This window comes from Pyrgilauda ruficollis, unplaced genomic scaffold (assembly GCF_017590135.1).
Source record: "Pyrgilauda ruficollis isolate IOZ18807 unplaced genomic scaffold, ASM1759013v1 scaffold73, whole genome shotgun sequence".
In the NCBI taxonomy this organism is placed as follows: Eukaryota; Metazoa; Chordata; class Aves; order Passeriformes; family Passeridae; genus Pyrgilauda; species Pyrgilauda ruficollis.
The window spans coordinates 2274203-2298010 of record NW_024529155.1 but is presented as its reverse complement, the minus strand read 5'-3'; the positions used below and the strand labels follow the sequence as shown (position 1 = coordinate 2298010).

General features: G+C 40.6%; 1 protein-coding gene across 1 annotated transcript in view; it reads right to left on the bottom strand.

Moving 5' to 3' along the window:
* The window catches only part of LOC121363541 (potassium voltage-gated channel subfamily KQT member 1-like), a 74472-nt gene that overhangs the window by 45764 nt on the left and 4900 nt on the right, over positions 1 to 23808 (bottom strand). The window contains exons 2-3 of the mRNA XM_041485942.1: positions 12739 to 12829; positions 409 to 535 (exon numbers count right to left, since the gene is read on the bottom strand). Of these exons, the coding sequence (XP_041341876.1) occupies positions 409 to 535; positions 12739 to 12829 (218 nt within the window). The remainder of the gene's footprint in view (positions 1 to 408; positions 536 to 12738; positions 12830 to 23808) is intronic.

The window sequence follows — 23808 nt, the reverse complement described above, 5'->3', positions numbered from 1 at the left end:
TATACCAATCTAAGAAGCACTTATTAATTGAGAGAGAAATCAAGAACAAAATGAGGTGTAAAAACGACTCCTTACGGGCCTCATGGTTACATCACAAAAATAGACCAGCTCTAGAAGAAGATGAAGAATTTGTTTGTACCCAAGGAAGGATTTTGTGTTCAAAATCTTGTAATTTCCCTGCAATAGCCCAAGGTTTAGTAATTTCCTCACTTTACAGTCCTGCCTTGCTAAGGTTGATGTCTGCCTTAGATATATTTTAAGTGTTCTAGCAACCCAAATGAAGAGAAATCACAAAGCAGATAAACACTTGAGGGGTAGATGTAGCTCAAAACTGCAATAAGACCCCTGCAGAAGTAGACATTTTTATTTACAAGAAGCAGGAGGGCTGCAAAAGAGTTTAGAACTTACCAATGATGGATATTGGCTTCCTGGCAAACCGGATCCTTCCCTGGAAGCCAACATATTTACTCCTGCAGCCTGCAGACCACAGCCGGACCAGGTACTCAGCACCAAAAAACACCACCAGAACTATTTCCTAACAGAGTGAAAAGGAGAAGAGATCAGAGTTGGGCTTTTTCATTATAAGTACAGTTTGCACTTCTTATTAAACTTACAGTTTAATTTATTCATAGGACTAATGCAAATGAGCTTGTTGAGACGGATGATGCAATAAAAACGATTTAGCCTAATCTGTTGACTTTTTGTATGCATATGCCAGGCAGTAACTAAAAGGGAGAGATCATCAGTTCCTGAATGTGATTTTCATGAATAAACAGATGGTTTAAGCTCCATTCCATCAGTATATCATAGGGAAAACCACAACATTATTCTTCTTTTGTTTTGACACTTCCTTGCCCTCCAGGCCTTTCCCCACCTGGGTTGCCCTCCTCTGGACACGCTCTCATGTTCTGATGTCCTTCTTCTATTGAGACACCAAAAGTGCCCCCAGGACTCGAGGTGGGGCTGCACCAGTGCAGAGTAAGGTGGGGCAATCCCCTCCCTCCATCCCTGTGCACCCCAGGACACAGGTGACCCCTCTGGCTGCCAGGACACACTGACTGACACTGAACTTACATCAAAACCCCCAGATCTCTCTGTGCAGGGCTATCTCCAGCCTCTTGTTCCACAGCTTATATGTATAACCAGGACAGGCTCATCTCAGGGGGAGAGTAAAGCTCTTGCTTTTGTGCATTTCCATAGAGTTGGTGATTGCCCAGCTCTCTGGTCTATCCAGATCTCTCTGTAAGGCCTCTGTACCCTGGAGGAGTTCACACTCTCCCCAGTCTGGTACAGCTGTCAAACTGACTTAATGTGCATTTGATTTCTGAGTCTTGATCACTTAAAAAACATACTGGAGAGCACTGGCTGTAAAGTTGAACCCTGGGGTCCCCCCCAGTGACTGAGTGCCAGGCTGGTGTGACCCTGCTTACTGCAACTCTGGAGCATTTATCCAGAAGGATTCAGTGAAAGACAGGATCAAAAGCTTTGCTGAAATCAAAAAAAACCCACATTTTCTGACTTTCCTTAGTCAACTATAGATAAATTTGAGTTGGTTAAGCAGGACTTTCCCCCATGAACTTGTGTTGGCTGTAATCAATGACTGTGTTTTCTCTTGAGTGTTTTTCAGTAACTCCCAAAACAACTTTCTCCATAATTTTACCAGGCACTGCAATGAGACTGACAGGTCTGAAATTACCAGGGACTTCCTTCTTGTATTTGAAAACTGGGACAATATTTGCCAGCTTTCAGTTTAGTGAGACCTCTCCAGACTCTCAAGATCCCTGAAAAATAAATGGAGTGAGGTTCCACAATGACATCTGCCAGGTCTTTCAGTATCCTGGGATGAATCCCACCAAGCCCCATGATTTATGCACATCCAGCTGTAGCAGCAAGCCTCAAACAAACTCAGGGTAGACTGATATTTTATCATCCCCCCCAACAGTCATGGTTTTCCAACAGAATTCCAGACTTCCCAGGGCACACTGTTGTTGAAGGCAGAAGTGGACATTAAATGTCTGCTTTGTCTGCATGGCTATTCTTGGGGTGACCAATCTCTTAAAGCCATGGCCCAATGCTATTTCTGATTCCCCTTTTGCTATGAACATATTTGTAAAAGTTCCTTTTATTGTCCTTCCCAGTGCTGGCCTGCTTGAACTCCAACTGAGATTTGGCTGCACTAATTTTCTCCCTACCTTGGGGACAGAATCTCCTCCCATGTTCCCCGGCCCCCCACATGCTCCCCTTTCCTCCCTAAGTTCTAGAAGATCCCTGCTCAGCCAAGATGGTCTTCAGGTCAGCTTTGCTTGGCTTCCAACCCTTTGGAATTGCCTGTTCCTGTGCTTAGGAGATGGCCTTGAGAAGGTGACCAGCATTCAGAATCCCCAATACCTCCAAGAGCAGATTCCCAAGAGACTTTACTAACCAGCCTCTACTGCTCTCCACACATCCAGGATCCAAATTTCGCTGACAGCTTCTCTTCTATCACCAGCTTTTGAAACTTGGCTCCTTCAAGGTCATTGTGACCAAGACACAACCACCAGCCATCACTTTGCCCACAAGTCCCTCTAAACTACAAATCTAGGAGGACACCTTTCCTAGTCGACCACCTGTGCCAGGAAGTTCTCTTCAACATGCTCAGAAATCTCCTGGACCTGTTTGAGTCCTCTGTATGATATTCCCAGTTGATATCTGGGAAGATAAAATCACCCATAATGATTGGTGACAGAGGTGAGCTGTATATCCAACATGTAAATAAATGAATTGTCAATATTTTAGTATTCCACCCTCTTCAGCACTGCATTGTGAAGCACTTGTGCATGACCAAGGAAAGGTGTACTTCAAAATGCTTCTGAAGAAAGCAGATTATTGAAGATCAAAACGTGGGCAGGTTCACTGAGATCTTTGTTCCCCCTTTCCTTGTTTTCCTCTCTGTTGCAGTGTGGTAGCACAACCCAAGCACAGTTTCTAGGCTTTGCTCCAACCCAAACTGTACCCAGTAATTCAAAGTCACCAAACACCTACTGCATGAGTTACAGCTCTGGAAAATGTTTACATTTTAACTTGAACACGCTCTCAATCTGCACCTGGGGGATTCTAAAGCACCCAAAAAGCAAAACACACTTAAATCACAATTTTCACTGAATGACAATACCAACTTGATTTTGAAACTGACATTCTGAATGGCTCAAGAGAGATCAAAATATTTCAAAGCTGAAAAAAAAATAAGAAAAAACTTAACATTAATATGCAAAAATTCATGTTAATTTTGATTTTTAACAAAGTTAGGTTAACACTGCTGTATTCACTTCAGCCTCCTTGTTTTGCCTGGAATGAGAACCGAGAAAATATGCACAGTCTTCCCCTTTTTTGCATGGCACTTTCAGCCTGAATAAACCAAGAGTTAGTACAAAACTAAGAAAGCTTACAGCCATTTTCAAGGCAGAAGCACAAGAAAATACACAGCAAATTAATTCCCCAAGTTTCATTTTTAGTATATGTATTATCAAGTGCATCTACAAGTAATTCTAAGTTTGCATTCTGTCTACAGTCTAAATACAAATATTTATTCAAGTATAATAGTTAAATCAAATCATAAGAACAATCTGCAAAGGAAAAGAATTCTTGCATTTCTGGAAGCTTGCAAGACACTCACTTATTAAATTGTCTATGGTTTTAGAAGGTTCCTGGTAGGTTCATCACTCTAGCATTTTGTTTTTCTTCTTAGGAATCCCTAAGTTCCACTAAAGGAAGCAGAGCACTGTTTATGGCAGTGGAAGAAACATTTTCATGGACCTGCATGTTACAATTGCTTTTGGTGAAAAGCTGTGTAGAAAGGAGACAATCAGAGAAGCGCCAAGGAAGCAAAAACTTCTTAGATTTTCCTTGATTATCCCTTAGGACGCTTTTAAAAGCTAAATTAAAACTACATCTGGCCTGAGGGTATTTTATTATCAGAACCCATCTTGGTTATGTCCAGAAAACCCTGATGAAGTCAACAAGGTTGCCCAGTCCATGGAAAGGAAAAGTAAATTGTTGACAGGAAGGAGGAAAAGGAGGAACTTACATCTTCAACAAATTTGACATTAATTACTAATCACAGTTCATTTTGTCCTGGACAGGTGTCCACATTTCCAAAACCACAGCCATTAACACATTTGTTGGCAGCCTCAGACAGGCCAAAGACAAAAAAAAGCATGGAAACTGGACAAACATCACAGCTCTGCAGGTGGTCCCTCAAAAAAACAAGGAAGATTATGACATTTACACTCTTGTTGTGTGTACTCCTAATGCAAGATAGGAGACATCCATTTCCACAGCTGCCAAGGCTGATCAAGCCTCAGCTCACTAAATTCACCTTCTAAAAAATGCCCTAACCTCCCTCCTTTTCATCTTCTACACATAAACACTTTTCAGAGCCTTAAATTTATTGCCTCACATTTACCTTCTGGTAAAAGGAAAAAAAAAAAAAAAACCCAGTAATTTTCTGTAAAGTCAGAAAAAAAGTATTAATTCTCACAAAAATGGTAACAAATGATGGTGAGGACTTGTGGACAAAATATGAACCAGAACAAAATCAGCAGAAACAATCTGCAAATGAAATTTACATCCATCAGTGTGTCAGTTTGAGATCGTTCTCCAGCCTTCTGCAATTTTCCAGAACCCTTGCTTTCAAAATGGGATTACACTCACAAGTAACCCACAAACCCTTTTGATTTTGGCTCCTAGCAGTATTTTTCCCCTTCTCCTGGAAGTGGTCAAGGAAGAAATGCATGATGAAGGATTCTGAGCAGATTTAATAGACCTGGAAAGCAGTTTGGCATCAACAGAGAGCCAGGGATGAACTCCTACAATGAAACTGAAACGAAAAGTAATGAGTGGGAACAAACCATTATTCATAAAAATAAGATCCATATCAGAGTTGATTCTTCACACTCACATGTCATAGTCTCTTCCTGTTTTGATTGTGGCAACTCAAATTGCCACAGGAATACCAACAAATGAATTTAATTACAGATTTTAAATGGAGTCTGTGCTATCTAACACCTCTGCTGAAGTCAGTAGCAGCATTCCATTACTCTGTGCTTCTCCTTCTGGTCTGGAAAAAAGACTTAAGGCACATAAGGACTATAATAGTCCTTGCCTTTAAATTAACTTCATCTTTGAATTTTTTTTATTTTTCTCAAGTCTATCCACTGCATAAATCTTCCCTCCCTCCACCAAATTGATAATAAAATAATACATAGTCATATTTATGCTGTTTTTAGAATAATTTCATTTTATTAATTTAATTAAAAAGATGCAAAAATAAGCTTAAAGGGAAATATGTATACAAATAACTTCCACCCATGTATAATTCAATCAACCAAATAAAAAACCCTTGTGGAAAAGCCATCAACTTTTTATCCAAGAATGTCATTGATGACCAAATTAAAAATGCCTGCATTAACACAGAAACCCAGCACTTTTACACAGGCCTGTGTGTGTGTGTGTAAATTAAATATATAGCCTGGAATTTATAATTTATCCCAGTATGGTTATGGATAACTGCACTGGGGAAGCAGGAGAGGGAAGTTCGCCGGAGTGATTAAAGTGCACACATGAAAAAGAAGGGTATTTTCTCAGCTGCAGCTGTGTTTTAGGTGGAGAGCACACACAAGGCTCTCTTCACTTTTTTTATTGGAATATTTAGGTGCTGGGGTAAAAGGAGGAAGTGGGATGGCTAAATGAATAGTGTGTTCTCATGGAGATTCAATCAAGGAATTGCAGCTCCAGACAATGAAGCCTCAGAAAGAGCCATAAAGGTTTAATAGTCCAAATGTTTGCACACGTGTACTTATGTCCCAGATTTAATCTGATAACCTGTCTTCAAGGTTTTCCAGTCCTTACAGATAAAAATGTCCATTTAGTGACCTGTTCAGTTTAATAGCTACTCAAAAGCCATGAAAACCTACTGATACTGAGAATGTTTCTTTCCTATCATCATGCTGGCTCTTGCAAAGATGAGACATCCTATGTGAAAACATAATACGCAATATACAAAAGAAAAAAATGCCAAATGCTTCTAAGTGTCCTATAGTACCATTAACTTACTCACAATTCCAACTTTTAGGTGAAACCAATGCACTCAAAGGCTGTTGTTTGGACACAAGTGGATTTAACATTTCATTAAAAATAACTTCCATGCACACCTGACCAATATGCTGAATTTGCTGACTTCCTACCAGGAGTATGTCTGTGTTTCATCTTATTGCTATTTGCTGTTTCCTGCATGGAATGAAGCTGTACACTCATGAGTGAAGAACACAGTGCTCCCCCTGTGACAGCCACATTCGAGTGAGCTGGGTGAGTCACAGAGGAAGAGTTATTTTTTAATTCTATTTAAGCAGGTAACAATTTTTCGCCAAAGAAAATCAACTACTTTTGACAAGGACTTTTTTCTCAATTGCTTCATTCTGAAAGATACCACTAAGGTAAATATAATCAAATAGAGAATGAATAAGATTCAGTAAGTTAGTGCCTGAAATTCTAATTTCTCTATAAATCCACAGAAGCCTTCCAGCTCCCCCCAGCACATCCCTGAAGGGACCACCTCTGGTAGGTGGTGAAGGGTTTAGCTTTGCTCCTGGAGTGGAAAATAATCCAATGTGAATATGCACTTCAGAATTTTAAATAATTACTTCCATGGTTTTTAACCTGTTGATTTGGGAGGGTGTCAATATTTTTGAGAGGAACTGGGAAAATCCTGCATGTTTCTCTCCACCTTCCCCTCAATCCCAAGAAATGTTTCTCAAGCCTCTCAGCCACATTCTAAAACCCCTTGGCACAGAGAACTCCACTGAGCCCCAATGAGTCAAACTTGACTAAGGGAATTACAAGTTGGCTCTTTGTTAATTAGCTTTGTTAATTAGCCTTACTTACTGCAGAAGGATTTCTATTTCAGACATTTGAAAAGCACACAGCAATCATTGAGTGTGTTCTGTGGTGCATTAGGCACAAGGTAATATAACCCACAGGAATAACTGAATTATAATTCACACTGAGAAGCTTGAGAGTTGCATTTGATTCCAGAAAAACAACGGCAACTCAGCAAGATCACTCAGCAGACAATTTGAGCTTATACAATGTGTTGAAAAACTTGTGGACTCAGTATTTTTTCCTAATGTTTTATGTATGAAACAATATTCCATCTCTATTTTAATAATGCTTTGTATTGTAATAATATAATATTCCCAATCTATTTTTTCATCTTCCCACAGACCAACAAAAAGCTCAGAAAGAAACAGGGATTCTCCTCCTTGCTTTCTCTCTCAGAAGTTTACAGGACTAAAATAATACAGCCAATGCTTATGAGCCATCAGTTTCTTTTTATTTATGGATATTCTGCTCTTGCAGGGTCTGGCTCTCCCACAGTATACAGGAATAAATGTATTTTCTCCTGAGGCAGTTTGGCTGTCGGTGCCTTTATGAGACTGGCCACCTCATGAACACCTGCTGTCACCCAGGCAATAGACACTGCACACGTATCACAAAATGCCATTAATTATTATGGGATACCCTGTAAGAAGTCCATTATCTGCTGTAAGAAACAGTTTGGTGAGGCCAGCAGGAAGAGCACCTGTGAACTTCATGGATTGCACTATCCAATGATCACTTTATCAAACAGACCTGGGGAAGGCCCTAAGTGTTCATGCTACATGGCAAAGACCAGATTTAGAATTATAAACTGGCACAGAGGCAGGAAATAGATAAAAATTGCACCTTTTTTTACTTTCTAACGCTGAATGCCTTGATGGGATGGAGAAAACAACCTGAAACCTATTAGAATACATTCACCATAAATCACAGAGACTACTCAATTAAGCTTTTTGCAGGCTTGCGTCTCCTCTGCTGCAGGTTGGAGCTGACCCAAAAGCTACACAGCTTAGATGGGGCAAAACCAGAGACAAAGAAAAAGCAACAGGAGAGCTCCTCCACTGCAGACAGGAAGTCCTCAGTGGAGGAAAGCCTCCACTGGCCTCCTTTCAAAACCCTCACTTGGAAAATGGTGTTATTCCAAAGAGAAAAGCCACCCTGATGTCCAGATCAGAACCAGAGCAGTTAAACAGTGACATGCCTTAGCTGGCTTAAGTAAGCCAATTATCATTTGGCATTCTGAAGTTTGAGTACTCTGGACAGCCTTGCCTATATTTAGAGCAGGAGGATGTGTGTGTTCATGGCACGTGATACAGAGAAAAAAATATAAACCCAAAACTGAGCAGTGACTTTGGGACAGCCACGTAACAACAAGAACCCATCAGCAGCCAAAAACTCTTCCACAAGATCCTCCTCCTAAATACAGCCCCAAGGTGAGTCTCTGGCCCAAAAAACTTGAGCACCAGGTGGTGTGAGAACTTCTGATTTCACATCTCAGCATTTTTTCCAACAGAATTTGCCAGCACGGGAGTGCTAATCCATGCTAAATGTAGTCACTGCTCAAGAATTTCCAGCAATCAAGAGGGCAGCAAGGACTGACAACAGAGGCAACAAGTGAGGATTCTGAAAAGAGAGTCTTTGAGGGAATTGTGTACCCTCTGGTGCTGCACTGCTGTGAACCACAGGTGTTCATGTGTTTGGGAGAGATGCCAATGCTTTTTCCAGCAAAGAAATGAAATTCTTTTGTATATTGGCTCTTCTTTTTTCCTTTTTCAGAGGAAATCAGATGCATAAAGTCTGTCTCCAAAAGGGAGGTACCACAGGGCCTGAACTCATCAGTTGAATCAATATGATTTATAGCAAAACCAGTCTATTTTCTCCAAGAATACACTCAGTATTCTTAAATTTAAAAAATAATTAACATCAAGATACTAAATCAGACAGAACTTTTCCCTTACTCCTGTAACACTATCATTATATAAATTGTATGTTTATTGTGCTGTTATTCACAGTTTGTAAAAACATAATGTGTATGATGAAAATAGTATTTTGTTGCTGTTTTTAGACTGGCACAGTTAGTGAAAGTTGTCCCACAAGCTAAGAAACTCTTTTTTTGCAAAGTCTTTTGCAATTAAATAAAAATAAAAACTGGTCTTTTAGAAACTACCATGGTGACCTCTCCTGGTAGAAAAATATATGGCCTCTAACCATGCAAACAGATTAATCCTCAAAGGAGGTACACCTGACCCATTTCATAGTTTATTTTTTCATTCCATATCCTGAAAGATCTAGATGCCATTTACAAATCAAAACTGACACACAAACTACTCGATCATCAAGAAAGCATTACAGCCTCTTGCTGCAGAGGCAAAAGCCTAATCAAGAGGCTTTGGCAATTTTTAGAAAAAATTTTTCAACAGAATAATCATAGAACCAGATAAAATTATAATGGTATTATTAGAGAATTATAACTTGAGACAAAATGGGAGGAAAAAATGTTACCTAAACCTGGGGCAACTGGGACTGAAACTCAGCTGTAACTCAGGATCCTCTTGAGTGTTGCAAATACTTTATTCACAACTCTGCCTTGTTCCACTGCCCTTGCTTCCCCACACACTGCACAAGAACTTTTTAATGCATCAGATCCTAAGTACTGCTGGATGGACCAGTGAGAAATCTTCCTCTGGTACAGATACAGGACCAAGCAAGGCTGAGGAAGCTACAGGTTCATTTTCATAACACACTACAGGCACAATCTGAACAAAAACCAATGGTACATTCATTTAAGCTTTGTACATTATTAAACAGCATGCACATTTTTATTGTGAGCCATTTCTAACAGTATTGGAAACTCTGGGCTTCTCTCTGCAAGTATAAAGATTCAGAAAGAGCTGTGTTCTTCATTACCCATTTTGTTGGTGTTTACCAATACAAGCCATTGTGCCAATGCCACTGTCACTTCCCTCACATGCTGGCTACTAAATACTCAGCAGAGGGAAAGAAACCCAGTCAGAAATTAACAAATCTCATACAATGTGTATATATGAAAAAAATTAAATTGGAGTATGTAAAACAGAGCTGGGAAGAACTCTTGAAAGAGTGACAGGGAACACACAAAATATTTGGTAGCATGAGAACAAAAACATCCTTCAAACAACATTTCAAGTTCAAGACAAGCAATTTCACCAATCCTGCTATCGTGGAAGTAAATTGATTTTACCACAGTGATGGAGATTTACATGTTGTCTTCTGTTTGTACGTACAAAGAACAAACATTTCCTTTGAGCCCAAGCAAGAGCATCAAATAAAACAACTGCAGCAGAGAGGAGGCCCAGCATCAGCCTGCACCTAAACCTGTGGCTATGCAATGTTTTCAGTCATCTCAAAGACAAGAGATTGGCCTTCCCACTGAAACACAGGGCTAAAAGTCACATTCCTTTCCTCCAGAATTCACTTGAATTGTCAGAGACTTGAGAATATATGCTTAGGAAATGGGAGGAGAGTAAACATTTGGGGATTTTTTTTACACTTAGTTCCAGCAACTGCTTCTTCAGTCCCCTTTTTCTATCCTAGCTACAAACACTCTGATATTCCCTCCGTGGTATGTTCACAGAGCTTGTCTGAATCAGTTTCACACCTGACAAGAAATTTTCTTAGACCATCCAGATGTCTTAAGAACGTTAACAAAATGACATCTCTGAAACACCAGGCTCTGGTGTCTCAGGACACATCTAGTGCTACATCTGTTACCAATGTCTCATCTCTACTCCAGTGACTCATATTATCCAAAATTGTACTTGGCACATCATCTCGCCCTCCCTATGAAAACACAAAAACATTTCCATGTCTTCAAGTACCAAGTACTATCCCTCTTGTCAGGCCTTAGCAACTTGCAACGGGACATTTTTGACATCGATCCTTCCCAATTGTTAATCTACCTGAATATAATGAAAAGTATATCACAAGTGGGGAAATACCACAAGCATCACATGCCAGTATTTATTTGCTGCTGAGGGCTATACAAAGAATTACAGGGTCCTTCACTCACAAGAGAAAAAACCAACTTCACTTTGAACGTGATCCACTAGATGCTTTGGCCCAGTTTTGATTATCACCACACTGGCAGTGTCCTCTGTTCCCAGTTTCAAGAGAGCAGGCAGAATGCACTTGGAGAGATAAAACTCTAGTTTTATGAACAGTCAGCTGTGGTATGAAGCAGATCAGAGTAATGATCCTCCCAGGAGTAAAGAGAACAGCAATCTCCACACTTCTGTGGGGTGAACACTTTCCTGGCTCAGATGGGAGAGCCAGCTGGGAATTCCTTCAGGTAAAGGTGGGAAGATGTGCTCCAAGCAGGAGTCCAACCATTTAATTCCTGGCAACAAGAAGTCTCCCAACTCTATGATAAAAAACTGATTTGATTAGCTCTAAAAACAATCTTCTGTAATTGAAGTGAATTTATTTCAGATCGAACCAAGTTTTAAGACAAATGTGTTCTAGGCAGGTGACTCTACAGTTGCCAGCAGAACAGCTACCCTGTGTACTGGCCATTTCTAGGAAGAAAATTAAGGAAACAGCAGGAGGAAAAACTCCAGAGATGCATCCCCCAGGGTAAGGCTGTGACACAAGGAGGACAAGAAATTGTTTCATTGACTGAGCATGATTCATTTGGCATGATTCATAGCATGGCAGTGCTATGTGGGCACTCTGAGAGTCACACATCTGTCTCCATCTCATTACTCTTTGTCCAAAAATGTGTTTGGACATGCACATTCCATCTGCACAGAAAAAATCAGCTGAGCCAGGATCACTGCTCCCAGCAGTGTCCGTGGTGACCTGCAATCACCACATCTCAGGGAGCAGGAGAGGACCACACATGACTGGCAGAACACTGCACTTTGCTTGACACTGAATTGTGGCTTAAAGGCCAAGCAACATTTGCTAAAGGATTATCTTTAATTAAGACCTCAGAATAACTCTGGGATCTAATGATGCCTCAGTCAACTGCACACAAAAACTGTACATGCTAATGTAGCATAAGCCATAGGAAAACAAAGAAATAACTGATTTTTATTTTCCAACCAGATGGAAAACCAAATTCTATCATATCAAAATTCACCATTTGGCAAAAGGAAACTACAATAAGAATACTGATATTGTCACACACTGAGATCAGAGGATTTGAGTGGCTAAAATACAGATATTGCAAGGAACTGATTGAAAGTTATTTACTCCATTTTCATCAAGGATGTTTAATCTCCATTTTTTTCTCCCTAAAGGTGAATAGAGGCAGGGACATTGTCTAGTGTCCTCATGCAAGTTATTTGTACTTTTGATTCCCACCAAGCAAGCACCAACTTCAAATCCAAATCACTGGTGACAGCAGTGTGATAGGAGCTCTTCCTTCCTGTTCTGCAGAGTAGCAAACCAGGCTGAAAGAAATCACCTGCCTCAGAAAAGCAATGCTCTTGGCCAAATTTTTACCATAAGACTTAGAAAATAAACACTTTAAAAATTCATTCCTACAGAATATCCTGTTCCATGCTGCCTAAGACTGATGAACACCAGTTGTCCACTATAAGAGATGTACTTTGGGAAAAGCAAGTTCATAAAAACTGGTAATCTAACAAGTGTCCTCATAGTTCAAGGATCTAGAAAATAATCATCCCCATTAAACTGTGACCTTTCTCTAAGGAAAGCAGGCACTCTTTTAAATGTCCTGCTAGCATGCTCTGCGTGAGGATTTTTAAGTTATCTCCCTTGCTCACTGAAAGCAATTCAGGTTTAGTCAAACTGATCAACCCTTCCCCATAAAAGTTCACTTACCATCCAGAAAAGGGTTCCAATGGCAAACTCAGAATAGTGCTCTATAGTAGACAGTACACTGAATATTAAACAAATCAGCACCAAGAGAAATCTGTAAAAAGAAAACAGTGTTTAGTCACTTGTCAAGTTGAACTGTAAATCTAGATCTAGTTTTTTTCTCTCTCTCATTCACATAACTTTTTTATCACAAATACTTGTGTTTAATCAGTCAATTCTTCCTATTCAAATGAGTATCATCATTTTGCATTCATTCAGCTTTCAGAAACATGGAATAAAAATGACAGGAAGGCTGAACACAGTAAATCAACAGGCAAATCTCACAATGTCAAATATATTTCTCAAGGGAAGATTGTCATAGTGAATGTTTCATGTTTCACTGATTGCTGTACAACTTTAACAGAGACACAAACTACACTCAGTGGGTTTTGGTAGTTTCACATGAAAATTACAGGTGGAAAAGCTTATCCGGAAGGGGAAAAACTCTTGTACAACCTAGAGACCAGTGACAAGATGAATTCCTTTGGAGTTTATCCATGGTCCCAGTGGACACTTTCATCAGTGTTCCAGAAGAAGAGATGAAATGCACCTCATCAAGTCCACAGCTGACACAAGCCCAGGAGTTTGGTCACTAAGCTTGAGGGCAGTGGTACCTGGTTAGTGGTGCCTGCACAGGCTACGGAGCAGACATAGAGGAATCTCCTAAAACTTGACAAGTCCAAACCTCAAGTCCTACACAAAGCGTGGGAAGAAGACTAAAACATGTCCCCCTGACCTCCCTTTCCAGGCTCAATTTGAGTCCCTAATTCCCAGCTCCTGTGCCTCCCTCCCTCACTCATGCAAGCAGCAAAGAGGGGTAGGGGATGCAGGGTTGTGGTCAGACTACAACACTTTGTCTCTGCCCCTTCTCCTCCTCCTCACACTTCTCCCCTGCAGCATTGTGGGACCTTCCAGGATTCCAGTCCTTCAGGATAAACCTTCCCTAGGGGCTGCAGGGAATTTCCGCTCTGGTTCCTGCAGCACCTCGTCCTCCTTCTCCTGCTTCTCTCACCTCGGTGCTCAGAGATTGTTTCTCACTCTTGCTTTTCCCTCTCTTCTCACAGCCCACGCTGTGCTTCTGGCCTTTCCCCAGGAGCTTTTCCACCTGAGGCTGGGGGTTCAGCAGTCACGTATACACGAAGATGTAAAGGAGCTCTTGATACAGAATCCCAGAATCATGTAGCTTGGAAAAGGCCTCAAAGATCATTGAGTCAAAACATCAACCTGACAATCCCATGTCTGCCACAAAACCCTGAGTGCCCCAACTACACACTTTTCAGATACTTCCAAGGATGGTGATTCCACCACTTCCCTGGACAGCCTGTTCCATTTATTTACTCATAGATGCACTTCATATGTATAGATCTATATATATCTAGAGAGACAGAGTTCTCACAACGCAGATAGAGGATAGAAAATCTACTGCAGAGAACTGCTTGGATATGGAAAACCCCCAAAACATGTTTGCCTCAAAGGGTAGGCTGAGCCAATATTCTTTATGCAGCACGTTCAAACCACGACTAGAACCAGGGAAAATAGGACAATATTGATATCTATGGAGCCCTTCAGCTTTCCTTTTTCTCTTTCTGGAGTGCTTCAGAGTTTTAGACTGCCTTAGGAACCCCAGGAACACTGAAGAGGTGATAATGAACACTGGAAACAATTCTTTGGTATGTTTGGTCTGATCATTCACACACTGCAAGGTAATTTCAAGAATGTGCTAACACAAGCAAGGAGAGACAGTTGTTTCTCAGCTGCCACACAGACAACAGCTGACCTCTTCAAGCCTAAAACTGGATTTGAAGTTATAAAAACAAAAGGTTCTGTTTCCTTTTATCTGGTTCTGGAAGGACTCTGACACTATCTAATCACAAGTGGAGATTTGAGAAGATTAGGGCCACCATTAATAAACAGATTTCATAAGTAGTGTTTAGAACTCTACATGTACAATTGTCTCTGAATCAAGTTTGCATTTCTTCAATATTTACCTATCCTGAGCCACAATGTAAGAGAAAAGGGATCCGTCAGATAATACATCTTAGTCAAGGGTAACAGCATCTTTAGCTCAGGACATATCTCAGCCATGCCCTCACGGCTTATGAGTGTCACAACCCTTCACTCAGTCCTGCTACTCCTTTTGCTTCAACATGCACAAGTTGCCAGACATATTATTCACCAGTTTCATCCCCAAATATTTATCTCTGAAAACAGTGCTGTGTTATAAGGGGTACAGAGATCTGTCCAAGGCACAATAAAACCTGAGCTGCTGCACTGTCCAAAAAGATAAACCAGCAGGGGGGACAGAACCCAGCATTCCTGGAGAGTGATACTCCAAAAAGGAGAACAAGTTAATAAGGGGTTCAAAGCATAAGGGTGTTGCCAGTGTCCAACACTAGAAGAGTCTAGTCTTGGAAAACTGCAGACCTTTAGCCCTTTCTTAACACAGCAGCACTGCCTTCCATGTAAAAGTAAGGTAAGCAGGGCCATAAGAACCTCTTTTTCTTATACATTTAATATGAGATCAGTACTGAGTACCCCACTCCACTGGATGCTGTGCTCCACCAGGGAGTTTCTTTATCCAAACACCTTTTACTTCCAATCAGCAATCCCAGTGATGGGTACACGGAGAAAGACACAAAAAGGTGAATAGATTTATCCACACATCAGGACTGTGTTGAAGGCCCACAGAACTCTCCTGTAGCTCAGACTATCCTTCAGTCAATGGTGAAGGGAACATTTTAACTTGGCTTGTCCCTGAAACCAGCACATCAAACAACTCCAGCAGAAAGGTACAAAGAGACAGTCACTTCTTCTGAGTTCAGACTCTTAACTTCTTCCAGATCCCTGCCATTTCAATTACATTCTTTCAAAATACCTTTAACTTCTTTCACTGCACTCACTAGTAATACACAAAAATCCATGGAGAATTCACATTCTAAATATTTTCTACCAAGACCTTGAGGATGAGAGCATACTTTACACATTTTCCACTCTAAGAGAAGCAAAGATAAAAACCAGTATTGTTACATACCCTGTAGGTATTATCACTATGTCTTCAACCATAACTCCTTCTAGGCTTCAGAAAAAGCAATTAAAAAGAGACTTACAAAAAAAAAATTTTTACAGATCCAAGCTGTAGATGCATGAGGATGTAAAAGGGAGGACAATTGGCATCTCTTTTTTACTAAGAGACCCCAAACTGCCAACACAGCCTGCAGGTGTTGTAACTTTGAGCTTATTGTTGCTCCTCTCCTGGTTTTACATATTGAGATTCTCTCTTTTTTTTTTTTTTTTTTTTTTTTCATTTCCAAATCACACACTAAAACCATTCAAAGGACCCTTTAAATTCACTTAATTTATGGCACTATATCCTCTGGCCAGTGAGTGTCACTCCTTCCCAATGAATACCAAGGGCAGCTCACATGAGCTGAGTACCAATTCAGTTGCAGTGGGGACAAAGTCAAAGACATGCACAGATTAACGATTTAGCAAGGGCATCAAGAACAGCAACAACCACAAAAGAACAAAAAATGAAACACACAAAACCCCCAATCAAAAAATGAAAACAAAAAGGACCCCAAACATTAAAAGAACACCCCAAAACAAAAAGAAAACCCTGCTGTGGGCAGGCTGTCATCTCCATGGGGACACAGCAACCTGCTGAAGTGAGAGGGAATGGAAGAACATAATTACTACTCTGGAACCAACATGGAAGTAGATCTGCCTGTCCTCTACCGGAATTGCTGAGAAACTGCATTTGAGACAGGTGAGGGACAGTTTCTGGAATTTTCAGCCAGAGGCAGACAGACTTAAGAAGGTAAAAATAACAGGAGTGTGTCAAGATAGATACAAAACCAAATACAAGGCCAAAATGTCCAAGCAGTGATCTCACAGTACATGACCACACAAGCCAGGCAGCAGTTCATGGATGGACACACCCTCAGTGTGAAGAAGCTGGGACTGCTTTTCCCTTGGATTTGTATGTCTGGAGGAAGAGGCAGGACAGGGCTGGAGTTGAGAGCCTTGAGGTGCCATACAGAACCCCTGGTTTACACAGCAGCCCCACAGCCAGGGTTTAGCCATGGTTGGTGATGTCCCTGTGAGCACTTGCAGCAGTTTATGCCCAGTGCTCACCACAGGCTCTTGGAAAAAAGCCACGGGTGGAGGTTGGTGAGTAAGTGGTATCTGAGGTATGACAAAAGGGCTGCAGACAAGTAGTGGAAACAAAGGTCAAGTCCTCCCTGCACCCCAAGTAAACCCACTACCAGAGAAACCAACAGTCCTTCTGCACCTTTTCTCTAGCATAGTTGAGCAGCATCTTCCTCCCCCTCTGATATCTCTGAGGCAGCAGTCAGTGCATGCTGCCTTCACAGCCTCCTTTAAGTTACTATCACTGTCACTGGGCCACACACCACAATGCAGGTTAGCTTTCATGAGTCCACACTTGAACAGCTCAATTAACTGCCAGCTGACCTGCAGAATCCAACAAGCTACACCTCCCTGCCTCTCAGGCAGAAATCAGAAAAGCTCCTCGTGGACTGCTCCTAACAGCCTCTGGAATGCTAAACATAGCTCTAACCAATCTAAACACACTGGAGGAAAAAAGCTTGGTGAGTGCCAAATTCCCTGTGAAGAGCTGGATGCATGGTGCCACAGGCAAACCCTCAGCAAGGCTCCTCCCTGAATAGCTCTGGGTTTGTCTCAGGGTCTTACTGCAGGTGTTGGTTGGAGGGACAAGCTGTCCCTCAAAGGCAGTGGCAAAGTCTACAAGTGTCAACTCATCAGCAAGTGCCAAACAGATCCTGGGTGTCTCTAAATATTTCTGATTGGATTTCTGGGATACCTATAGGTAAAGCAAGTGGATGGGTGCGTGTTTCATATTGCTGGCTTGGGGCGAAGCTATTTAAAGCTTGTCAAATGGCAATTTCCCTTTCCCCACCAGCTCCAGCCTGGCTTCCTCAGGCTGCCCCTGCTATCGATACCCTCTCCTGCAAAGGACAATTCTCTGTGCTGTAAGCAGGGCCTGATTGTTTACTGGCTTGCAGGCAGCTACTGGCATCCACAGAGAACAGTTTCACCCGCTGGCAGCTGTTCAGTTCCTAAAGGCAGGAAGTTAATAAAGCAGAGATATAAATAATTGCCAGCTAGTAGAGCTGGTCTAATCTTTCCTATCCTGTCTGAGGTTCTCCTTTCTAGTACTTTGTTCTCTTTCTTTCTTTCTGTGATTCTTGAGGATGTTGAGGCACAACCTGAGTTGTTACTTCCGCAAATACTTTTTTCCCTTTTCTGCCAAAGAGGTACTAAAAATAGTGGAGTATTTCCTCTCAAAACACGTGGCTTTCTTTTCCAGCTTTTTTTTTTCTGAAGATGGAAATTTATTCCCGATCACCTATTTGAAGACTTTTCCTTGTTCTCTCTTTGAGCAGAAAAAAAAATATTTTACATATCAGAGGAAAGAGGAGCATTTGAGAACCTCCCCTTTGGTTTCAGATTCTCACATAACACCGTTCACACTTACAGAAGATGAAGTGTCATGCTTTCCCAAGAGACATCTTGTTAATGTAAATGAAATATTAGCATTTCTTGACTTCTCAGTTCCTTAAGCCTCAGGTATACACAAAAATACAACTGCTTTCTCATCAATGCTTTTAGACCATCATCCTTAAATCTGTCCCATGTGTTAACCAGATTAAAGAGGCAGTCCTGTTAAAGGCTGTAAATTAGTGCTTCTTTATGCCCTGGTCCTCCTAAACATTGCTTCCTTTTGGAGAGTAGCTGGTGTGACTGGAAACATGTTTCTGTTGCTGTTGTAGCCAGGGACAAATTCTGTTTAATAGATTTATTGACCATGAGCACACTTCACTGAAGCCTACAAACACTGGGAACTAGGAGGTTAACACTGAGAGCAAAATGATGTCAAGCACTTTCTCCAGGGTGAACATTTCAAAGGTCACGCTGTAACAAACTTATTTTCCATGGAAGACAAGCCTAATGGAAGTTATTAAAGGAGGAGTAGTCATAATTCCTCCTTTTAAGTTTAGGAGCAAATAATTCCATTTCTAGCAAAACTGTGCATGTGGGGCTTTGTGTTTATCTCCTGCAGATAAGTGTACTTGAAGTGCTGATATACCAGATGCTCGTGGGAATGTTATCTCTTGGACAACAAAAAAGGGATGGGTGGGGAGGGGACAAACTTGTAAATTCACAGACAGAGATATACTCCTTGGCAACCAAGCACAAAACAGTAGCTTTGTGGCCTTCTGGGCTTTACCAAACTTTGTTGACTCTGCAAAGTTTTGTTTAGAGAAAAAAACATTATTAGAAAAATATGAGCTCTATAATGAAAGCAAATCAACAAAAATTGTTATGGAAAAGCTATCAAAACCCATGCTCTGTAGAACTGAGAGTCCTGGACCATGGTTGCTGATGATTTTAACACCGCCAGATGTGTCCTGTTCCTTCCTCAAAACTGAGCTACTGTGCCTCTCTTCACTCTGTGAAAGCCCTCCAGGTAGGTAACTACAAATTGCTTCTACATGTTCCAGTTGAAAGTACATGGAAACCCTGCCTTTTAGCTTCCTTAGATAATCCTTTATTCTATCTGCTATTTTCTCCAGAAGCTTTGAGCAGCCTGCTTTACTGGAAGTATCCCTGCCCATGGCAGGGTGTGGAATTCAATGATCTGTAAGTTCCCTTCCAACCCAAACTGTCCCATGAGTCTAAGAAACTAAACCAAAATGTTCCAACCTACTATCACAGTAGGGGAGAAGAAATTCAGTTGCTTCAGCTGGACTTAAATTAAAAGAAAAATTCACTGAATTTAGGCTAATATGTCAAGTAAATCTATGTGCAACTACACCCACTGGAGTTTCAGCTTTTTTCTGGATGACAGACTACAGAGTTGTCTAAAGGAGACCAAAAGCTCTAAGTCAGGCTGTTGTTAGGGACAATAAATGAGTTTAGCAAACAGAAATTTCTTTGAGGGGCTCCAGCGGCATGGGCTGCTTTCTATTTTAACTGGTCATTTTGTGGCAGGAAAACTAAGGAGAGCATTTTTTTCTTTTTTCATACTCTAAAAGTGCATGTTCTCATTCCTGAGTGAATGAAACACTTTCTTCTAAATGGGACTCTGCTGTCTCATGTTGAATAGCCATGTGCTTCTGAAAAGCATTCCTGCTGCCCTGAATAAAACCTCACTCCTAGTCCTTACATATTTTTGTTATCCGAAGGATTTTCTAGGTCATGAAGAGAAGGTTGTCCCTGTGCCTTTATGGGGAAGTTTTGATGTCCCTCAGTTCTCTCATAAATCTGTTTCCAGGCTCCTGAGGTTTGATGTGCCTTTGAAATGTCTTATGCTTATCCATATGCGATCATACACAAATTAGAGTTGGTTGGAAATTTTGGTAAAGGGACAATTTTTCTGCTGAAAATACCAGTATGTTAAAGTTAGAAATAGTCTGGGAATGTGTTGGTTTCAGCAGAAGTGGAGAAGGAGACCAGACACGTTTTAATGGAAACCTGCCTAGGTTTGGACTCTACTAACAGGGATCATGCCTAGCAGAGAATTTGGCCATATCTGATTTTCTTTTTTCTACCTAGAATAAAATATTTTCAGAGCTTTGAAGCCCTCAACCAAAGGAAAATCCAACCTATTGCATGGATATACTGAGGATATCTGTTTTCAGCTGTCTCTTCTGAGTTGCACCCAGAAATGCCCAATAGCTCCATTGCACATAACATGAAGTTGCCCTCCTGGTTCCTCTCCAAAATAGTAAGTCAATATTTCTACAACACCAAGGGAATTTAAAATTTCACTTACAAATAGTGAAATTACCTGCATATACAGAATTCATCACAAACAGGGCTGGACCAACACCTAAAACCAATGCTGTTCAAACCACAGCATGAGGCACACATCCTACAAAAAAATCTCCCACATGAAACCAGCTTTCTGGATCTACTGACCCATGCTGTTGGATGTTATTTGTAAAACATCCACAGCTCCATTAGAAGAGCACTTCACATTTCCAAACATTTGACAACCTAACTTAATTGCTGTTCTTTGAAGAGCACTAAGATTTGGATTTCGGTTTTTCTATGAGTTTATCTGGCAGTACTTCAGAACTGACAAATTGCATTCGTGCATCCCTTACAATCACCAGGAGCACTGATTTTACTGAAGCTTTTTACTTAATGCCCTGCCTTTCCTTGGATTTAAGCTCCTTGATTCCACCGAGTGCCTGTATCTTCCACTGACGTCTGTGCTTCTGTGTTTCTCTTATCTTTGCATGTCTTGCAATCTTCCATTCTGATTCTACAGCTAAGACTTTCTAGAAGAGACATAATCAGTTCTTTAAACAGTGACAAAACCAGTTCATCATCATGACTTCAGTGTTGATGATTCTGATACTTTTATCTCCAACCTTGATTGTAACACAAAAGTCAGTAGGTTTTGGCATGTGATTTAGGACCCACCTCCAAGGGAACAGGAAATTCCATCCACCATTCAAAATGCAGCACCAGCTTCCTCATAGTACTCACATTAAATAATGTCTCTTGGGTGCAGAAGAAGGAAAGGGAAAGAACAAATGTATATAATGAAGCTGTGAGAAGACATCTGCTGAGTTAATGCCAGCTTGATCATCACTTTTCTTCTTGAATTTGGTACCACATGGAGTCCTCAGGTTCATGAGCAATTGTAACATTAATATCAAGGAATATATTTTTATTTTGCTGGTTTCTGTAAGAACAGAAAAGCAAAACCAAATTCCATCAACAGCACCACAGCAATGGCTACAGTATTTATTTTCACTACAGAAACAACATTAGCCCGTGGGGGCAGATGTTAATGTATATTAATTGCTCAGATTATTAGAAAATTGAGCTTCTGGAATAAGATGGATTGAATTTCTTACAGAAATGACGGAAAAAGTCATCAATAATTCAAAAAATGAAAATAGAACTTACTCATGCTGTGGCTTTGTGCCCTGTGGTTAGGTAACGGTGCCTGACACAAAGTACTCCCAGATCCAAGTTCTTCCTTAGGAGCTTTCCTAGCATCTCTCTCCTGAAAAGACTCCTTAGTGCCAAACAATCCAAAGGACCTCCAAGTGAATTGTTCTCATCTTGGGGATATTGATTTCTCTCTCCTCTAGACAAATGTCTGTTTTAACCAAATGAGAAGAAGCACAGTATCTCTGACATGTCTCATCCCCTGTCCATGTTAGCTGGAACTTGCCAGCTGGCTCAAAGATTTTTGGTAAGGCCCTTTGAGACAGACATGCTCAGACAGTGCAGTTGCAGAAACCTCATTTCCTTAGGGAGAGAGGTTAAAAATTAGTAACTACCCCCACGTATTTTTAGAACAACCAAATCCTGTAACTTTACAGAACCCTAGTGACAATTTTCTTTAATATCAGTGAACCTTCATTAGCAACTTCAGCCATTCCACCATCTCATCCATGCAACAAATTAGTAAGAAGAACATCCCACTTTAATGTATAAGGAGTTCTTGAGTTTCTGCTCTTCAATACTGCTCCTCTTTTGGTACCTGAAGCTTGTCATCAGAGACATCTGCTTAGTACCTCCCAGAAGTTAGTACACAGATGAAAACTAGCCATTGTAATTCTAAACTGAAAACTTTGTCAGTGACATTTCTATATAAAATTCCAAATAAGTAACTGTTATGCTGGCAAGAAACACCCTGAACACAATAAGTAATGAGTAATAATATAATAATGAATTAATGAAGTAATGAATAATAATAATAACAATAATAAGCCTTACTCTTATGAAAGTACACCATGTCCAATATTAAGCTGTGACATCAAGGTCAAAGCCAGAATCTCAAAACCAGACATGTGCTTATAATTACTCTGAACTTTAGTTCTTGCTTGTGTTGGTCATATTACAATCACATCATTGGAAAAAGCAAAATATCTGCTTGCATTCTAGAGATAATTGTGGAAAGGACAAAAATGGGAATTTGACAGTCCCTTTGAGATAAACAGTTATAAATAATGGGTAATATGCTTCACTTCCAGATAAAAACAGGAGCTGGAGAACACTGTGCTAACTTATTTCAGTTCACTAAAGAGCTGCTACACTAAAGAATCAAAATATATGAAGGCAAGTGCCCTATTAAATGGAACCACTAGACCCTTGCATTTTTTGCCTTTTAAAGTTCTTTACATCAGCAACAGTTGTACGCCAAACAAAAATGGAATATCAGTCAGAATGGTGGCTCTGAACTACTGCAATTTCATTAACAGAACACGACTAGCATTTCTTACATGGAGTTGGAGGAAGTAAAAAAACCTGAGAAAGCAAAGTCTGAGGAGAAACAATAATAGGAAAAAATTGCAATTTTAAGTTTGTCCGAATAATCTGAATTCACTTGTTTATGTACTACTCACAGTGACACAGACATTGGTACACAGAATCTTTCCTAAAGGAAAAAACCCACTTCTGGCTAGGCCCCCCTTTTATAAACATGTTTTTTGATCTTTTTGTACTTTCCTCATGAAGTTTTAAGTCTGTGGTGTTATTGATGTTGTTCACATTTTTGTAAGGATTATTCAAATAATAATTTGAATTATTCAGCAGTAACTCTTCAGTGGAGGTTTTTTTCTTTAACAAACTGCCAGGAACAGGTAAGTGTATGTGTGTTTGTGTGTGTGTGTGTGTGTGTGTGTGTGAGTGTGTGTGTGTGTGCACACGTGCTTCTCTTTGAAGGAGCTGTGGGAGTCAGTGTGGAGGAGGAGAGGGGTAACAAAGTAAATCTAGGGCATGTTTTCGTATAAAACTGAGCCCACACCACAGCTCTCTGGTGGGGAAAAAAAAAAAAAAAAAAAAAAAAAAAGAGAGAACTTTGCCTCATTCCATTCCAGTCTTGGCCAACTGTGTTAGTGCTGGTTGCAGCCCCATTAGACCACTTGCTGACATGCTGCAACTCCTTAAGGTCCCAAAAGCTCCTCATTTCCTGCTGATCTAGATTCCTGCCATTACAGGGAGCTGATGAAGCGTAGGAGGGCT